At 40.7% G+C, this 16,167-nt stretch overlaps 2 protein-coding genes across 10 annotated transcripts; one reads left to right on the top strand and one right to left on the bottom strand.

Moving 5' to 3' along the window:
- Positions 1-10,660, top strand: ccpg1 (cell cycle progression 1). 7 transcript variants are annotated; one of them, XM_046345932.1, is made up of 11 exons: positions 1-121; positions 1,570-1,662; positions 1,998-2,112; positions 2,375-2,460; positions 2,563-2,773; positions 5,150-5,476; positions 5,617-5,655; positions 6,633-6,751; positions 7,910-8,035; positions 8,329-9,689; positions 9,773-10,660. In XM_046345932.1, the coding sequence occupies exons 2-11, from the start codon at positions 1,603-1,605 to the stop codon at positions 9,951-9,953; spliced, it is 2,625 nt and encodes an 874-aa protein (XP_046201888.1). In that variant the 5' UTR covers positions 1-121; positions 1,570-1,602; the 3' UTR covers positions 9,954-10,660. The 7 variants fall into 7 exon arrangements, with proteins under 7 accessions (XP_046201888.1, XP_046201889.1, XP_046201887.1 ...); XM_046345933.1 differs by having other exon boundaries at positions 3-121; positions 1,592-1,662; positions 5,617-5,628; XM_046345931.1 differs by having other exon boundaries at positions 3-121; positions 1,592-1,662.
- A 181-nt stretch (positions 10,661-10,841) lies between these two features.
- pigb (phosphatidylinositol glycan anchor biosynthesis, class B) lies at positions 10,842-14,265 on the bottom strand. Of its 3 annotated transcripts, none has more exons than XR_006838443.1 (12): positions 14,045-14,265; positions 13,534-13,657; positions 13,312-13,429; positions 13,091-13,195; positions 12,848-12,978; positions 12,531-12,671; positions 12,370-12,421; positions 12,050-12,261; positions 11,851-11,915; positions 11,535-11,754; positions 11,241-11,386; positions 10,842-11,150 (listed from the first exon to the last, which is right to left on the bottom strand). XR_006838443.1 is itself a non-coding variant. In XM_046345939.1 (12 exons), the coding sequence occupies exons 1-12, from the start codon at positions 14,154-14,156 to the stop codon at positions 11,037-11,039; spliced, it is 1,575 nt and encodes a 524-aa protein (XP_046201895.1). In that variant the 5' UTR covers positions 14,157-14,264; the 3' UTR covers positions 10,842-11,036. The 3 variants fall into 3 exon arrangements, 2 of the variants coding, with proteins under 2 accessions (XP_046201895.1, XP_046201896.1); XM_046345939.1 differs by having other exon boundaries at positions 11,241-11,421; positions 14,045-14,264; XM_046345940.1 differs by having other exon boundaries at positions 11,241-11,421; positions 14,040-14,179.
- Positions 14,266-16,167: the final 1,902 nt, after the last annotated feature.

Raw genomic sequence — 16,167 nt, 5'->3', positions numbered from 1 at the left:
GTTGCTGACGAGACGCTGATTGTGTTGTTGTTGAATTGAAATCGATGAAGCTGTGAGAGCGCAATTGTGACTCAAGAATCGTTTGCAGAAATTCTTACTTTCTACGCTGGAAACTTACTGGGTAATGATATTACTGTCTGATGTTTTGTCGGTTAGAGTGGTTTGTAAGTCATACTTCTTGACGTTACAGAGTAGGATAAGTTAGCCACTAACGTTAGTACGCCTTAGTTTATCTAACTGTGCGAGTGGCTAGCTATTACTGTTAGGTAGCTAGCAATAAACTGTTTAAATTTCAGTCTATCCAGCAGCTGTTTGCAGAAAACACCCCTCCGTTCGTATTTTCCCCAGAATGTGTAATTTCTTATGATAATTGTTAGTTATGTGCATATAATAACGCTACATATGTAACGATAGTGAGCTATATATACAGGCATCAATTTATTGAATAATCGATTGCGGATTGGACTCATGTGCTAATTGTAACGTAGTTGGCTATCTAGCTGGCGACATCGCAGGGGCCGACGGCAGCGTTGCAATCTTGCACAGTATTACGAAGCCCCCCCATGCATTGAACCATGCACACCAAACTCGGTTTGTTTAAATAATATCAACAATACTCACTATGCTTCGTTTTCGTTCACCAGTGAACTAGTTAGCTGGTAAAGTAACAGTATTCCAAAATGTTTTTGTTGTTGTGGTGGGATCGACATTCCCCCCCACGACCCACATTCTAGACAACCACTACTGTATCAACATTTTATCATGTTCTGCTGCAGAAAGATTATACCTATACAGAGAAACATACGAACAGTTTTCGATCTCCCCAAAAGTGGAGCATTGGTGCAATCATTCACGGTCAAATAGGGTCCGCATGACATCCCCTACCATTCAGAGACGCAAACTACTTTAGCGCCTATTGACGATAGTATCTTCTGACCGGGGGAGTTGTGGTAAGTGCCCGGACGCTTACTCTAAACATTAACACGCTTCGCTTGCGGTACTGTTAAGGAAATATAAGTAACGTGTCTTTCATATCAGTTAAACATTTTTTTGCTATAAAACAGAAGGTAAATTACTACACACCTTTTATAGGGTTAGTGTTCCCACACAGCCATATCTCCACGTTAGAGTGCTTGTTCGGTATCTAGTGTGTTCAGAACACCCGTGTGTAAGCACTCGGCCCAACTCGGCAGAAAATCTGTCTCCCTCCTTTAGGTGGTGTATTTTCACATATTGAGCAAGGCGTTTTTGTATGGATGTCAATGAATTGTAGTTTACATGGAGCCAAATGTGGGTGAATGTAATGGCTGAAAAAGCTCCATATGGAGAATAATGTTTTTTGAGAGCTAGACATTCCCCTGTCAACAAGGCATGCATTCTGCTGCAATGCATTCTTCTCAATGCATTCTGCTGCATGCATTCTGCTGTCTGTGTGCTGTTGTTGTGAACTCTCCTATCACAATGTAATATCAGTGAACTGTGGTTTTATGCAGAATGATACATTTTGCATTTGAGTATTCAAATGTTCCTCTTGTGCAAAAAAAGTCATTTCCAATGCGTTTTTTACAGTGTGCTCCATTGTTTTTACCAGCTGGCGGAGCCATGTCAGAGAGCTCAAGTGACACAGAGTCCTCCTGTGGGTGGACTATCATAAGTAATGAAGTAAGTCAAGTCTTCCTGACCCTACCTGGATCCTTATTTGATTCCCCATCAGCCTGAGCACCTGACTCCCTCTCAGCTAACACTTGTAGGACCAATAGTCCAGTACTAGAAACCAGAGCCCTTGAAATTCATCAGTGCACTCTAATGGGACTGGCCTATGGATATGACCATTACAGTGACGGACTAATTCAAAGTTTCATGTCATCTAGTTACTTCTTGAGCGCCTTTATGCCAGTCATTGCCATTATGCTAACTGTCTAGATTAATTTGAAAGTCTGCCTTCATGTAGGGTTGTCTGAAATGTGGTCGGCTAATATAATAGGCTTGTTTCTAAGGGTTCAGATATTGAGGCCCTGGGGCCAGACAACGGCCTGGAATGTGGATCTGATCTCCCAGAGAGCACAGTGCTGGAGCCAGAGCTGCTGCAGGACCAACCCACCACTCTCTCTGGTAGGAGGAGTTACCATATGCCTTGTTGTGACAAATTAAAGCACTTTGAAATATCTAGGCCTATTACAAAAAAACTATTGATGACTGGGTTAAAACTGTTACAACATTGTAATATACATGTATCAGAAAAACACTACATAATTTGGTTTAACCATATGTAATGAAACACATTTATAGCGGTATTGAGATGTTATTTGCTCACAGTAGATGGTGTGTACTCAACCTGTCTTCAAATTTTAAATGTACTCGAAATGTGTTTTAGCTGAGTGCACTGAGGAGAGGGGTGAGTCATCTCTTGATGCCACTCTGAAAGAAGAAACCTTAGATGAGACATTGTCTGCTTCTGAGGTGAGGGATAAAAACTAAACATTCTTCGGCTGTATATTTGTATGATTCCCACGTCGCTATGTTTCCAGTCCCTATGCCAACCATGTGGAATATCCTCTGCAGGCTGGAGGTGAGGTGGCCGGGGACGAGCATGTGACTCTGTGCTCCTCCAGCGACCACTCTGACATTGTGACTCTGGGCGACACGAGGGAGACTGAGCTCGGGCCTTGGGATGAGCAGACAGTGGAGGAGGAGGAGGAGGGAGCAGTCAGTGAGGAGCTCTACCTGGGCACCTCTTCCAGCAGCCAGTACACCTTCAGCGCAGCAGAGACTGGTAGGGCAAACCAACACACCCTTTAGGGGATGTTTCAATGAATTCCAGTATGAGGTAAATTGGAGAATTTAGATACATTTGTATCTATCTTCGCTGTTCAAAGTTAGAGGTGTTTCCATGCAAGGTTTGATGGTCTGGTGATGATCAAACAGAGGAAATGGATTAGAAAACAGATAGGGCATGACGACAAACAGAAGAAACCAACACAGCACTCCTTCCTATCCCTTTCCCCTTTCCCTTGTCCTAAAGCCAGGCTGATGATGGGCCACTGGAAGCTTCCACAGAGTCTGTGGGACTTGGGCTGTCATCTGAAAGGGCAGATGTCTGGCAGCCGTTTTCTCTCAGGTGGTATAAACTGGACTGGTGTGAATATGATAGTGTGCTGCTTGTCTTGCTCAACACAGTGTAGCAGGCCTAAACCTGATAAGCTGTTGTCAGGGCAAATGCTGCCCGATGATGTAAACAAGTTCTGCTTGTTTTGAAAGGTGTTGCAACCGCCACTAAATGTGTGAAACAAAACACTTGCGTGTTATTTCGGCATGATGTGTGTTTGTTTAGACTTAACCACTGGAAGTTGCCCCAATGATGATTTGGCAAAATCTAATTGGTTTGACAGATATACCTGATGTATAATTAGCCTAGCCTATATACAATGTTTTTGACATAAAATGTATTATCAGAATATTTGATTAGTTGTTAGTCTGGATCTCCTGTATTTCTCATTTCATTTTAGGCTAGTGGTCACCTCTGTGAACATGTAACCTAGATTAAACTTGATACTTAGGCATGTTGTTTACATGTTGCTCCTATTACCAGAGCGATGTCTTAATCAGATTTTGCAATCAATGGTTATTGTCAAGCAAAACATAAGCACATTTTTCACAGCAGTGTGTGCCAGTTTTACAGGTTTGGCATTTCCTGTGGAAGCCTAAAGCATTATTTTTGTTTTCCCAGTATAATGTGCACAAATGTCATGAAGCCTAGCTTTACAACAGGGGTCTCCAACCCTGTTTCTGGAGAACTACCATCCTGTATGTTTTTGCGGAAATCTCAGTTGTAACTCACCTGGTTTGGCTTTTCAACCAGCCTATTATTAGAATCAGGTGTGATAAACTAGGGTTGGAGTGAACCTACAGGACTGTAGCTCTCCAGGAACAGGGTTAGAGAGCCCTGCTTTACAAAAAAATATGTATAGGCTTTAAAGGGGGCCTGAGCTTCCTGATTTGGCTTAGTTTTTTGGCTTGATCATTGAGAAATGCAGCAGCCAGAAGCAAAATAAGAGTTTTCTTGGGGGGGTGGTTTATAATGTGAGTGTCTTGTGTGTGTGTGTGTGTGTGTGTGTGTGTGTGTGTTCGCACGTGGCAAGCGTTTGTACATTCACTCTGCCAAACAGTACACAATCACTCACCCTTCTAGATAACTTGAAAGGCTAACCAGGTCTTGTCTTGATGTTGCCTAGGCTAGTTACTGCTAGTCAACTTACTTAGCCAATTAGCTTCAGCCGCTGGTGTGCCACTGTGGCAAAGTTGGTTTGACATTGAATAGCCTGTCTTTAGGGCTAGTTATGGGCCGTCAATAAATTACTGTGTAAATGTGCAACATGAAAATATTGGCCCATCTTTTAGTTGTCTCATTCAATGCTTTCAATATTTGAATTTCCACAATTTGTAGCTGGTTTGAGGTTTTTAAGTAAGTAAATTCTGAGCTATTGACATGTTTTTAATATTGTCCCATGTACATTGTGTAATATATTGATGGTCCCTAAATAGCTCCATAGGGATATCAAATGTCAAACCAAACTGATCATGGGCAGTACGATGGGGTCGCCTGCAGATGAGCGCTGAAATGATATGATTACTTGGGTGAAATAAACCCAACCCATTGAAATAAACCCAACCCAAGGAAAACTGTTAAGGTGAATGCACCAATTTGTAAGTCGCTCTGGATAAGAGCGTCTGATAAATGACTTAAATGTAATGTAATGTAAATGTTACGGTACCCATACATTTTTTCCCCTATCTCACGAATCTTCATTTTTGACGAGACTGACTTTATGACCAAAATGATCCCATTTACACTTTGTAGTCAATTTTGACAGTAGATTAACTGTTTCTGACTCATCGATGCCACATAGGCCGTTTTCAAAATGAGAAGTATCTTTTTAGGGGCTCGCTCTTTAATTAGAATTGAATGGAGACGAGAAATATTGCCATGGACCGCACTTTGCTACTAGATCGATGAGGGCAATTAAAACAATATTTCAAGCAGCAATGTGCTGTTAATCATTTTAGCAACATAAGCATGGTTTACAAGCATGTCAACCTACATGTCTACCTTGTAATTATGATTCTTTGTGCTGGTGTGTGTATGTTGCAGTTTTCCCTGTGGAGCAGCCTGTGGTTGCAGACTCCAGCAGCAGTGAGGATGAGGGAGGAGAGCAGGTCACCCCAGTAGTGCGGAGGCGCAGGGTGAGGAAGAGCACCATAAGCTCTGTGGCTGAGCATGGAGAGGAGGTGCAGGAGTCTGGCCACAGTGAACGAGAGGAGACTCTAGAGGAGGAGCAGAAGGAGGTACAGGAGGAGGAGGTGCAGCAGGAACCTCGCGTTGCTCCCCCTCCTCAAGGCCATGTCAGCAGCACCCTTAACAAATGTATCCTACTAGCCCTCATCATCGCCATCAGCATGGGCTTTGGTCACTTCTACGGTAAGCATCATGGGAAAGAATTGGGAAATATGTGATGAAGAATTTCAATGTTTCTAATTATGAGAATGGAATCATTGGTAAAAAGGAATTCACAAGGAGGACTGTTTTAGCCGTTTTAACATGTTGGTTTTGTGTTCTAGGAAAATTTGAAGGTACAGTATGGAGTGGATGGTTTGACGGTAATTGTCAAACTCAACTTGCTTAGGTGCATAAGTCATAATGTCATGTGTCATCACTGCATCGTAGTTTTGAATAGCACAAACTAAACCTGTGTGTTTAGTGGGATTATGCAAAGCATGTCAAGCGCCTACATGATCACATTGATAGGATATACATCCTATTAAGATAGTGAAAAGAGAATTAGTGCTTCTGTTGACCTCCTGAATCCATCCTCATCAGAATGTTTGTGTAGAAACAAACAATTTAGTCATAGGGCGGCAGGTAGCCTGGCAGTTAAGAGGGTCGATGTGCCCTTGAGCAAGGCACTAAACCCTGATTGCTCCTGTAAGTCACTCTGGATGAGAGTGTGCTAAATGATAAAAATGTAATACGGTATCTGGATTGTGGTCAATAAGCAATCAATTTTCCAATGTTATTGGCTCAGAGCTGGCTGAAAGGTGACATGCTGAATATGACTGATCAACTTAATCATAGAGGGGTGCCACATTTTGTGAGTTGACTACAAACCAGATGCTCATGATGGGTCACTTGTTGAATTTAAGTCAATTTCTTTTCTGTTTTTGTGTGGTAGTATATCACTTTCTTGTGCTGTCGTCTTTGGTAAGGTGAGGTAACAGTGGGTTCCCAATTTCCCAAGGGTCAGGGAATTCAACACCTACATCCCACACATGGAATGTCAGGGGTTTTCTAATTTTCCAGCGAGTGTGGTCATAAGTCAATAACAATACACACAATAACAAACTGCTGTTATTGAGTTCATTTTGCCACTGCTGACCAATGTCACCAAATAGTTTTGGTTAAGTCTTGACATTTTTGTTTGTCCAAGAATGGGAACCATTTTTATTGCACCTAGTGGGATTATGCATGGACATTTCCCAACTCTTTCTGCTTCTGTGTTACTATTCTTGAATGTGTGTTATCATCTGGTGAATAATGTCTATGCTTATGGAAAGCCTAATATTTAATTCTAACACAGGCACAGTACAGGTTCAGGAGAGACAGAAGATTGTGGAGAAGATCTGTGGAGTGAACGACCTTGGTAATTCGAGAGATCTGCAGCCTCAGTGTCATAAAGGACCAAATGTCATCAACAAGGTCTGTAAAGAGTTATTGAATACATACAGTTAGATATCATAAGCCACCTCCCTCTTATCCTTCTCAAATAAACTAGCATAATAAAACAAAATACATGTTATGTCTTAAACTGTTTCCTAACTTTTCTGTTTCTTTTTGTTTTTATTTAAATCTTTGGTGAACTTTGTTTCAGCTATAGAATTCTCTCTTTTTTGACTAAACACATGCCGATTTTAGGCATTAAAGTGCCAGTAGTCCTAATGTCACATTTGGAACTATCAGTATCATATTTTAGGAAGAACTTTAAGCGTTTCAAAATTAAATTGATCTATCCACTTTTACAGCAATGCTCAGTGAGCACTCATTTCACTATTATTTTTCAAGAAAATCTAACTTCTATGGTAAGTATGGTTGTCTCAATTAAAGCTCCTTCCAGAGAGCAAAATAATGTATCTTCACCACCAACCACATGGAAGGATTTAAAAATATATATTATTATTATTATTACAAATTATGTCTCAAAGGAAGTGGTCAAACAAACACTATCTAGCTTTGTTACATTTTCCACTGATCTCAAATAGTTTTTCATATGACACACAGTAGCAAAATGTTTTTGGGCAATGAGGTCCTTGTATTGAAATACATTGCATGCCCCTATATTATACTGTGTAACCCATCCTTGTTTTTGTGGTTTATATTTCGGGGTTCACAGCAACGTTGTTAAATCTATTGTTACACGTAAAAACAATTTGGCACACAGAATCTAGAGGCTTTTAATAGTTTTTTTCTCTGCATTAAAATATGACCACACTGTACCTATAGATGCACATATGCTAAAAATACTTTTAATCATCTTCAATGCTTTAACTGATTGCACATAAAGGAAGATTGATCCTACATGATAAAGTGCTTGCTTTGTTATCCAACTGATATGTCCTCCTTTGTCCTGTTCATATTGCCGCTCGCAGCTATACTTTTGTGATTTCACATTTTAAACTATTCATCTTCAATATTTTTTATATGCAAGGATTCTCTACGATTTGTTTTTTGATGGCTTTTTTCCCCCTTGAGAACCATTTGACACTCCACTTAACTGTAGCGTGAGATGAGGCTTAAGTGTATTCTCATTTTATAGCAATGCATTTGCTCACTTTGGTGATGCTGTTTCCACACGTTTAGGACGTGGTTAAGAGTCTGAGAGAAGACCTAAAGGACAAGAGTGACATGATGCTGTCTCTCACAGGGATTATCGACAAGCTTACTAAAGAGAACCAGGATCTCAGATCCAAACAGGCCCAGCTACAGGTAACATGCAAGAATAGGTTAAGGTTCAAATTGAACACTAGTGATGGGTCTTTCCATATAAATTGAAGGTGGACTAATATCTAAATAAAGATTCAAATACTGCAACAAAATTCACCATTAATTGATTTGTCGTTTATTCGTGAGACTGAAGAAATGTTGTGTCATCGTTTCACTTAACCATCTTCATTATTAATTTAAGCCTAACTGTTCCCCTTGTTGTTCATATGTTAAGCGTTTTGCTAATATTCCTTTGTGGATGCATAACAAATTTTGTATTTTTGTTTTGAAACAAGGCCCAGAAAGAAGACTTGGTCGTGAAACTGAAGCAGACTGGTGAAGAGAGTGTTAAGATTGAGTCTCGGCAGAATCACCTGATGGTGGAGAACCAGCTGCTGAAGAGCTCCCTGGAGCGTGAGGAGGAGTCCCTGTCCACCCTTCAGGAGGAGCTGAGGAACCTGCGCTCCCAGATCCGAGACCTGGAGGAGACTGGGGCTGGGGCCGACTCCATACTGTCTGAGAACCAGAGGCTGAAGGACCACCTGGAGGAGGAGACGCAGCGCCTCCGCAGCTTCCTGAGCCAGAGGGAGGCCCTGATGGCTGAGGCCCAGATGCTGAGGAGGGAGCTGGATAATGAGCGGAGCGTGACTGACCAGCTAAGGGAGCAGCTGAGCAGCCGCAACACCAGGGCCGGAGGGGAGGCCGACCTGGAGACAAAGGAGCTGCAGTCACGGCTCATGGAGTTGCAGAAGAAGCTGAGCTTTGAGCAGCAGCGCTCCGACCTTTGGGAGAGGCTCTATGTGGAAACCAAAGAGGAGAGGGCCAAGGGAGACAAGAAGGCCAAAGTCAACAAGTCCAAGGACGGCGTGATAGGGAAGGTGAAAGATACTTTTGATGCAGTGAAGAACTCCACCAAGGAGTTTGTGCACCATCACAAAGAGCAGATAACGAAAGCTAAAGAGGCTGTGAAGGAGAATCTGAGGAAGTTCTCAGATTCTGTGAAATCCACCTTCCGCCACTTCAAGGACTCTGCTTCGCGCATGATGGACAAGACTTACCGGCCTCACAATCGTAGGTTTCACGAGAGGAAGGATGCCAAGACTGAGCAGCAGGAGCATCATAGAAACCATGGAAACAAGCACTCAGAGGAGGAACCATGGCAGCCCAGAACCCACAAGCCCCTGCATAGTCACCCTCGTAAATCCACTGATGACTCTTTCCAGGCACACCGTAACACCCGGAAGTCAGGGAGTAAAGTTGAGGAGGACCCAGACGCTGAGCAACTGCAAAGAGGAGTGCTCAAAGGTTGCTCTGGGGTTTTCGACTGTGCCTACCAAGAATCCATGAGCCTCTTCAACAAAGCCATGGACCCCATAAGAGCAGATGAGTTCAACCAGCTACTTCGCAGCTACCTCCAGCAGGAGGTTGACCACTTCCACCACTGGACTGAGCTGGAGAGCTTTATTAAAAATTTCTTTCACAACGGCGTCTTCATCCACGATCAGATGCTGTTCACAGACTTTGTTAGTGGTGTGGAAGACTACCTGGAGGACATGGATGAGTACCATGGCCACAACGATGACGTCTTTGAAGATCTTGACGAGTATGTCTACAGGCACTTCTTTGGAGATACCTACTCAAAACGTTACGGGTCAAGGTAAGTTTGTAGTTTTCATAACTGTTTTTTAATAGGATGTTGTGTATTACCATATTCTGACATTTCTGTTCGCCAACTCACAGTAGACCCTTTGAGGGGCCAGATACGGATACTAAAGAAGAAAGGCTAGCAAAGCAGCAGCAGAGGGCCCGGCCCCGGCCACAAAGAGAGAGGAAGTGGAGCAGAGCAGGACGGAACACAGACAGACACATGGCTGATGTAAAAATAGAGTTGGGTCCTATGCCCTTTGATCCCAAATATTGAGAATAATCTTACCTAAGGAATCTGTTTTTATGATGGCTGATATTGTAGTTGCAAAGTCTATTTAGGATGTGTTTGATGGAAATCCTTCTTATTCTTCTGTTTTTGTGATTTTGCACAATGTTCTTTTAACGCTGCCTGAATGTCCCCTTGCTTCCTGTGTTGTGTAAGCAATCCTTAGGTTAGTAGCAGTGGTGGTGTATCTGACTGCATCTAATCTCATGCGCACAAAGAACACTATTGCTGCAATGATTTAGCCATGAATTGTCTTTAAATATGACTAACTACAGCAATTAAACATGGGAATACAGTAAGTAAATCTGACAGTAGCTTACTCTGTAGTACACATTCATTGTCATCAGGTCATTTGTTACATGTTCTTTTTAAGAGCCATCACTGACTGTAATTTGCACAACATTTCCTCTCTTTGGGCCTTTTTTAAAGTTTTACTATTTTAATTGTCTACATTTAGGCCTATTGTGAATGAATGATTCATTAGATGGATCCAACAATGGAAATAAATAGTATTTTTGTCAGTGGCATTGAAGAGCAGTAAAACTAAGTAGCAAAACCGCTGAGATACTTTTTTTCACATAGTATTGAATAATGCAAGAAGCCGGTTCCACAGTTGATTTCTATACTTTGCTGCTACATTACATATTTGTTTAAAATGGTGAAATAAAGTGCAACTGTGTTCAGTAACATTCCAACGATGGCTTGTTTTTACTAAGGCTGGTTATTTCCTTTCATTTACAGATGTGCTGTTAAAAATGAATTGCAGCTTCCCAATAAAATAAAAGTGAATATTGACTGCTTCTTTTCCCCCCTAATATAGTAAACTGTCTGGCTAAGTGTTGCATTATTTTCAGTGTTTAAAAGATCAATCTGTTCTTCAGTTTTAATTATACTTTATTCCTTTACAATACAGATCCATTTTGATTAACTTGCCAATGGTCAAGATGGTTCTGTTCAGTGCATTTTGTAAACTAGGCTCCTTCTTCAAACTTGGATCCTTCTTCAAACTTGTCCTTGAAATACATGAGTATGGGAAAATCTTTGCTTCTTAAAAATGTATTCTCATTCTCTTCAGTGCCTTTGATAAACTAGGACGCTTTTTCCAACTCGGCCTTCAGGAACGTGAGTGTGGAATATTTCTCTACTTCTCATAAATCTATTCCTGTCCAAGAATGCAGAAAGCTCCTGAGAACAGAAAAATATAAAAATGATTGTAACAGTGAAGGAGCCATTAGTCATTATTAGTCTTGAATTACAAAATGCAGAGTATCTAACCATCTCCAAAACATCAAAGAACACCAGGTGGGTTGGCAGCATTGACTTATAAGGAAATGAGGTCCTCAACCAATGATGAGGATCAGCGAAGAATCTCTCAGCTTCATCGACATAGCGCTTGTCTCCTGTGAGATCTGGTGGACATTCTAGGAAACGCATCTTCATTGGACAGTGGATGTGACTACAAAAATAATGTATCGATTATTTACTGCACTGCCTCAGCTATAAGCTGGTCACAGTTCTTACTCACGCAAAAGGACCATTAGTAAATAAGCCCAAAAATGGACTGCCTACCTGTAGAAAGGTGTAGAGTGACAGGGCATTAGAAAGAGGACTTCAGGCAGTGGAGGTGTTGAAGGATCTCTGTCGTCACACAGGGTCTGGAGGTGACCCATAACATCCAGTGTGCCTCGCTGGTGAAGCAGACCTGTGTACAGGGCTGGGACTAGGTTGGAGACCAATAAGGCACATGCGGCAGGCCGTCTCCAGGTTCTCAGATTCACCAAAGCTATCCCTGCAATAAACGAGGACCCCGTATCGTGTATAGGGTATGACTACATTGCTTGTTACTTGCAGTCATTGGAATCTTTCCGGAAATTTTAGCACTCACCACAAAATACCATGCAGAAAGGCAAAACAGGGTAGATGAATCTGAACTCCTTGTGCGCAAGACAACTGCATTGAGAAGAAAATCGTGCAAATTCTGAAATTCCCTATGATTTGAATGGTCTAACAAAGATCTTATTGGCCCATAAATTACAGTAAGTGCATTTTACACAACACAGAAAGACAAAAGAAAAAGGCCATACCTGTAAACCATTACTGTCCAGACTATTGTTATGAACATGATTCTGTATCTTTTTGAAGCCAGTGTGCATCCATACAGGAAGAAAGGAAGATGAGGGCCAATGACGACCACAAAACCCTGAGTAAAGTACCAGTGCCATGGATGAGAGCCATAGAACTCAGCCACGTTGTGAAAAACATTAAACTTAAGGAAGTTGTACTGCACTAGGGTCCACTGCAAGAGAAAATGGTTTAAGGAACTTGTGTTAATTAACACAGACATTATAGCTTGTGATTTATAATTAACTTAACTTAATTATTTTTTAAACAATGTTTTTCCTACCTTTCCATAGAATATGCAGTCAATCAGTGTCGAAATCCCAAGAGTTAAAGCCCTATATGAAGGAGAGGCTCATTCAATAATTGAAGAATACATTATGTATGGCATGAAAACCTCACTCTGCAGCTGAGGCGCAATGGTCTTTCTCAAATCAAAGCACTCACCCAATGGGAAGGCAAAGGTGAGTTATGAGTTTCAGCTTGTTATCTTCCTGCCAGAAGTGGTAAACCAACAGAGGAAGCCACACAATCAAGGCTGTTGGACGAACAATGACTGCCAAGGCAACCAGGATCAAATATTTTGTACTGCGAAAGAAAACAATCAAAATCTGTTTTAAACAGAATGTTATTAATGGAGCGTCATTAAAAGGTATCATTTTTGTAAAGGTATTTTGTAACTTGCCGTGTAGTGTGAAATACTTATAGATGCACAGGAAGTGAAATGGTTTTATGTTTGAGTTGTGTAGAGGTGTAGGTCCAACCTGCTGTGTGTTTTAGAGCCAGGCAGAGGATAGTAATAGAGAGCCAGAGTTGTGAGTGTGGTCTCCATGGTGTTGGTCAGGGTCCTGGTGCAGCAGTACCATGTGAACCAAGAACAGAGCTGGCAGAGGTACTAGTAACAAAAAGAGAGAAAGAGGCTTTGTCACATGGTTTCAGCCCACATTACCCAGGATTGGAATAAGTGAAAAGGTTATGAGAAACAAAGTAGTCCATGTTGTTTTTACCGTCCATTTGGCAACGTCAGAATGCTCCAGTGATTGGATAAGACAGTAGAGTTTAATATCAGCCAGTGCAGAAAGCAGTGCCTGCACAACTCGAGGTAGCCATACCTGCAGAATCCACAATATATACTGTACAGATTTTGACAATGGGGTCACATGCAATGCATTTCACATCAGCACTATAAATTGCTACAAAAGATGAAGATGTACTCAATATGACTTACCAAGAGTTGAACTGCATCATAGGTGAAGAAGTGCAAAATCTTATATATAGCTGCAAAGAAGAGAGGGTAGGAGAACCCTCTTATACCTGCTGTCCACTCCCACGTCAAATAGCCATAGGTGAAGGTATTAAGGATTTAGCAGAATACACAGACTTGTCCACAAAAAAGGTTATTAGAAGGGTACTGCTTAAAGTTTTATATGATTTTTTGTTGAAAGGATATTCAAAAACCATAAAATGAGCGATTTCGAGGGACTGCCAGTATTCATCTGGGACAAAGCTGGTCTGGACTAGGAAGCAGTTGATGAGACGAAATGCCACAGTGAAGACAGTGACCCCCAATACACCTGAGGAGAAGAATAAAAAACAAAAACCCGTCAGATATCTCTCCACCAGTTAGGCTGCCTGTGTTAGATGTGCATTGGTAATTACATCCATTATCAACTAGTCATTTGAAAGACTCAAGCATTCTGAATCTGCAAGTACCATTGCATGCTCCTGGATCACATGTTGCCTACTTCAATTTAATTTGTATATATTTAACTAGGCAAGTCGGTTAAGAACACATTATTATTTATGTTGATGTAGCTAGCTAAACTAGCTTTTCTCTTTCAAAATAAGTAATGTAAACTTTACTTCCATTCTTACTTTTATCAACAACAGCAGTTTGACATTTGCTCAGTCTGCTGCTAGAAATATGATAGCTGCTACACCAAACAGGGCACATACCGTACCATTATCAAGAGGACATGTTTCTTCTTTACTATACAGTTGGGATTTTCGTTTCCTCAGTTTAACAGGCTCTGCTTTGCTTCCGATATTTAAGCGTGCACGAATCTTTTCCATTACTTAGATGAACTATAACTAACTAACTACATATAATGTAGCTAAAATTCGAGCAGCACCAAGATCCACGTTAGTTCCGTGTTTGTGCTCGTAGGTAGATGACGTCAGACGTTTCCTAGGAAAGTAAATGCGATTGTCAAGATATCTTTATTGTGTTACATATCGGTGATGTAAAGTTATCTGTACCACTTATAGAACATATAATGGATTTAATAAGTTATTATATGCATTTTATGGTGATGAATCGTCCCAAATCGCATTTTAAGTTTATTCTTGTCGTTTATCATGTCCCCTTTCAAACGCCGTAGATGTTTAACCTTTGTACTCAAACCAAATGTTGCTTTCTTTTCAACGTTAGTTGTTTAATTGTTAGAATTGCTAGACGTTTTGGTCTACACACACTTCATAAAATATCGTGGTGAGTTATGTTAAAGCAAGAAAAAATATGAAATCAATATAAGATGTGCGTGTCCTTTGTCTCTCACTAGCTAGCTATGGCTAGAAAGTGAAAGTTGACTTTTTGTGGCAGGTTTGAATTTACACAGCAGGTTGGGATAACCAATTAGCAGGTTGTTGTATGTGTCGAACTGCTTTGCTTTATCTTGGCCAGGTCGCAATTGTAAATGAGAACTTGTTCTCAACTTGCCTACCTGGTTAAATAAAGGTTATGTTTGATTTAATTCGTGTAATTGTAGTAGCGCAGGATCTGGTTGAGTATGAGTGGAGAGTTCTGCAATGTCACATGTTACAAAGAATCTGACACCACAGGGACATAGAACAATGCATGTCATTATTATTCATATGCTGTATCTAGCTGAGGTTCTCGTTTACATCACTAATGCTGTATCGAGCACACAATGTTTTACAAATGCTTACATTTCCTTCTCTGTATATGTAGCAGCTTCGTAATGTAACATGTGATTAAAAAGTTTGATTAAAAAAAATCTACAGCACAATTGAGCCCATGAAGAAAGCTTTGTGTGCTTCCTGTAAAAACTTAATGTACAACATCAGTTTGACAAAACAAGGCAAAGCTTTTGGGTAATCTCTTCTATTCTTCCAGGATCAACGATGCAAGTGTAGGTGGGACAAGTGTAGGTGGGACAGTCAGCGGCCTAAGCAGAAGTGGCAGTCAAGGAATCATTTCAGTTGATTTGTGGTTTGGTGTGTAAATTAGACATGTCAATTAAGTGTCAAATAAAATCCCTTCGGCTACTGAAAGATCTCACAAATCCAGTAATGTCAGCAGGGTTGGGTAAGTACTTTCCCCTTAAGAGGCATTAGAAGAAGACAAAAATGTATGTTACCAATTGAACGACATCTATTGCAGGATAAATCAATGTTAAAGTTTACATAGCTGGCCATATATGGATGTTAAATTTTACTCTATGGGTTGGTTATGTAGGCTTTTTCTAACCCATTGCTTTCTGCTACATATAATAATACGATTAAATTAGACTTTGGTTTTTAATGTAAAGATATATCAGAATTCCAGTCATTCCAATAAATGTTATACCCCTTGATCTTCAAGAATAGGACTTGGAAGTATAAATTAACCAAATTGGGCTCATTGATTCGAGTTGAAAAAGAACATCTGCGCTCCTAGAAGGGCATGATTTGAGCACTACTGAAAAGTGCTATTTTCGTGGGAAAAATGAATGCCATATGCTGCAGTTGCAATAGGCCTATTGTTTACCTTTTTGTTGGTGACACTATCTTGATAATATGCAGCAGTTTAAAGGGCAAATCGACAGATGAAACAATAACAAAACAGTTGCCCTGCTTCTTTTTTGGTAAAAAAGCTGAGGGATGGATCTGGAGAAATGTAACCACTCTTAGATTAATAGACAGAGCTATGGATGCACGGACTGACCATAAATAAAAATGATAGTTTTAACCATGTTATGTTATGAGGCTATACAGTGTTTGTTTACATTTGCAATGTTTACAAACATTGGAGTAAAACAAGCTTATATTTTGGGTTCTCATTGAGTGTGACAGATAAACTAAG

This window comes from Oncorhynchus gorbuscha, linkage group LG04, assembly GCF_021184085.1.
Source record: "Oncorhynchus gorbuscha isolate QuinsamMale2020 ecotype Even-year linkage group LG04, OgorEven_v1.0, whole genome shotgun sequence".
Lineage (NCBI taxonomy): Eukaryota > Metazoa > Chordata > Actinopteri > Salmoniformes > Salmonidae > Oncorhynchus > Oncorhynchus gorbuscha.
This window is presented reverse-complemented; position numbering and strand designations above follow the sequence as displayed.

Coding starts and splice junctions, on each gene's coding strand:
- ccpg1 (XM_046345932.1), top strand. CDS start 1,603: ATGTCAGAGAGCTCAAGTGACACAGAGTCCTCCTGTGGGTGGACTATC. Junction 2,774..5,149: donor CTTCAGCGCAGCAGAGACTG/GTAGGGCAAACC, acceptor TGTATGTTGCAG/TTTTCCCTGTGGAGCAGCCT. Junction 5,477..5,616: donor GGGCTTTGGTCACTTCTACG/GTAAGCATCATG, acceptor TTTGTGTTCTAG/GAAAATTTGAAGGTACAGTA.
- pigb (XM_046345939.1), bottom strand. CDS start 14,156: ATGGAAAAGATTCGTGCACGCTTAAATATCGGAAGCAAAGCAGAGCCT. Junction 12,262..12,369: donor ACTGCATATTCTATGGAAAG/GTAGGAAAAACA, acceptor TTTCTCTTGCAG/TGGACCCTAGTGCAGTACAA. Junction 11,916..12,049: donor TGGACAGTAATGGTTTACAG/GTATGGCCTTTT, acceptor TTCTCAATGCAG/TTGTCTTGCGCACAAGGAGT.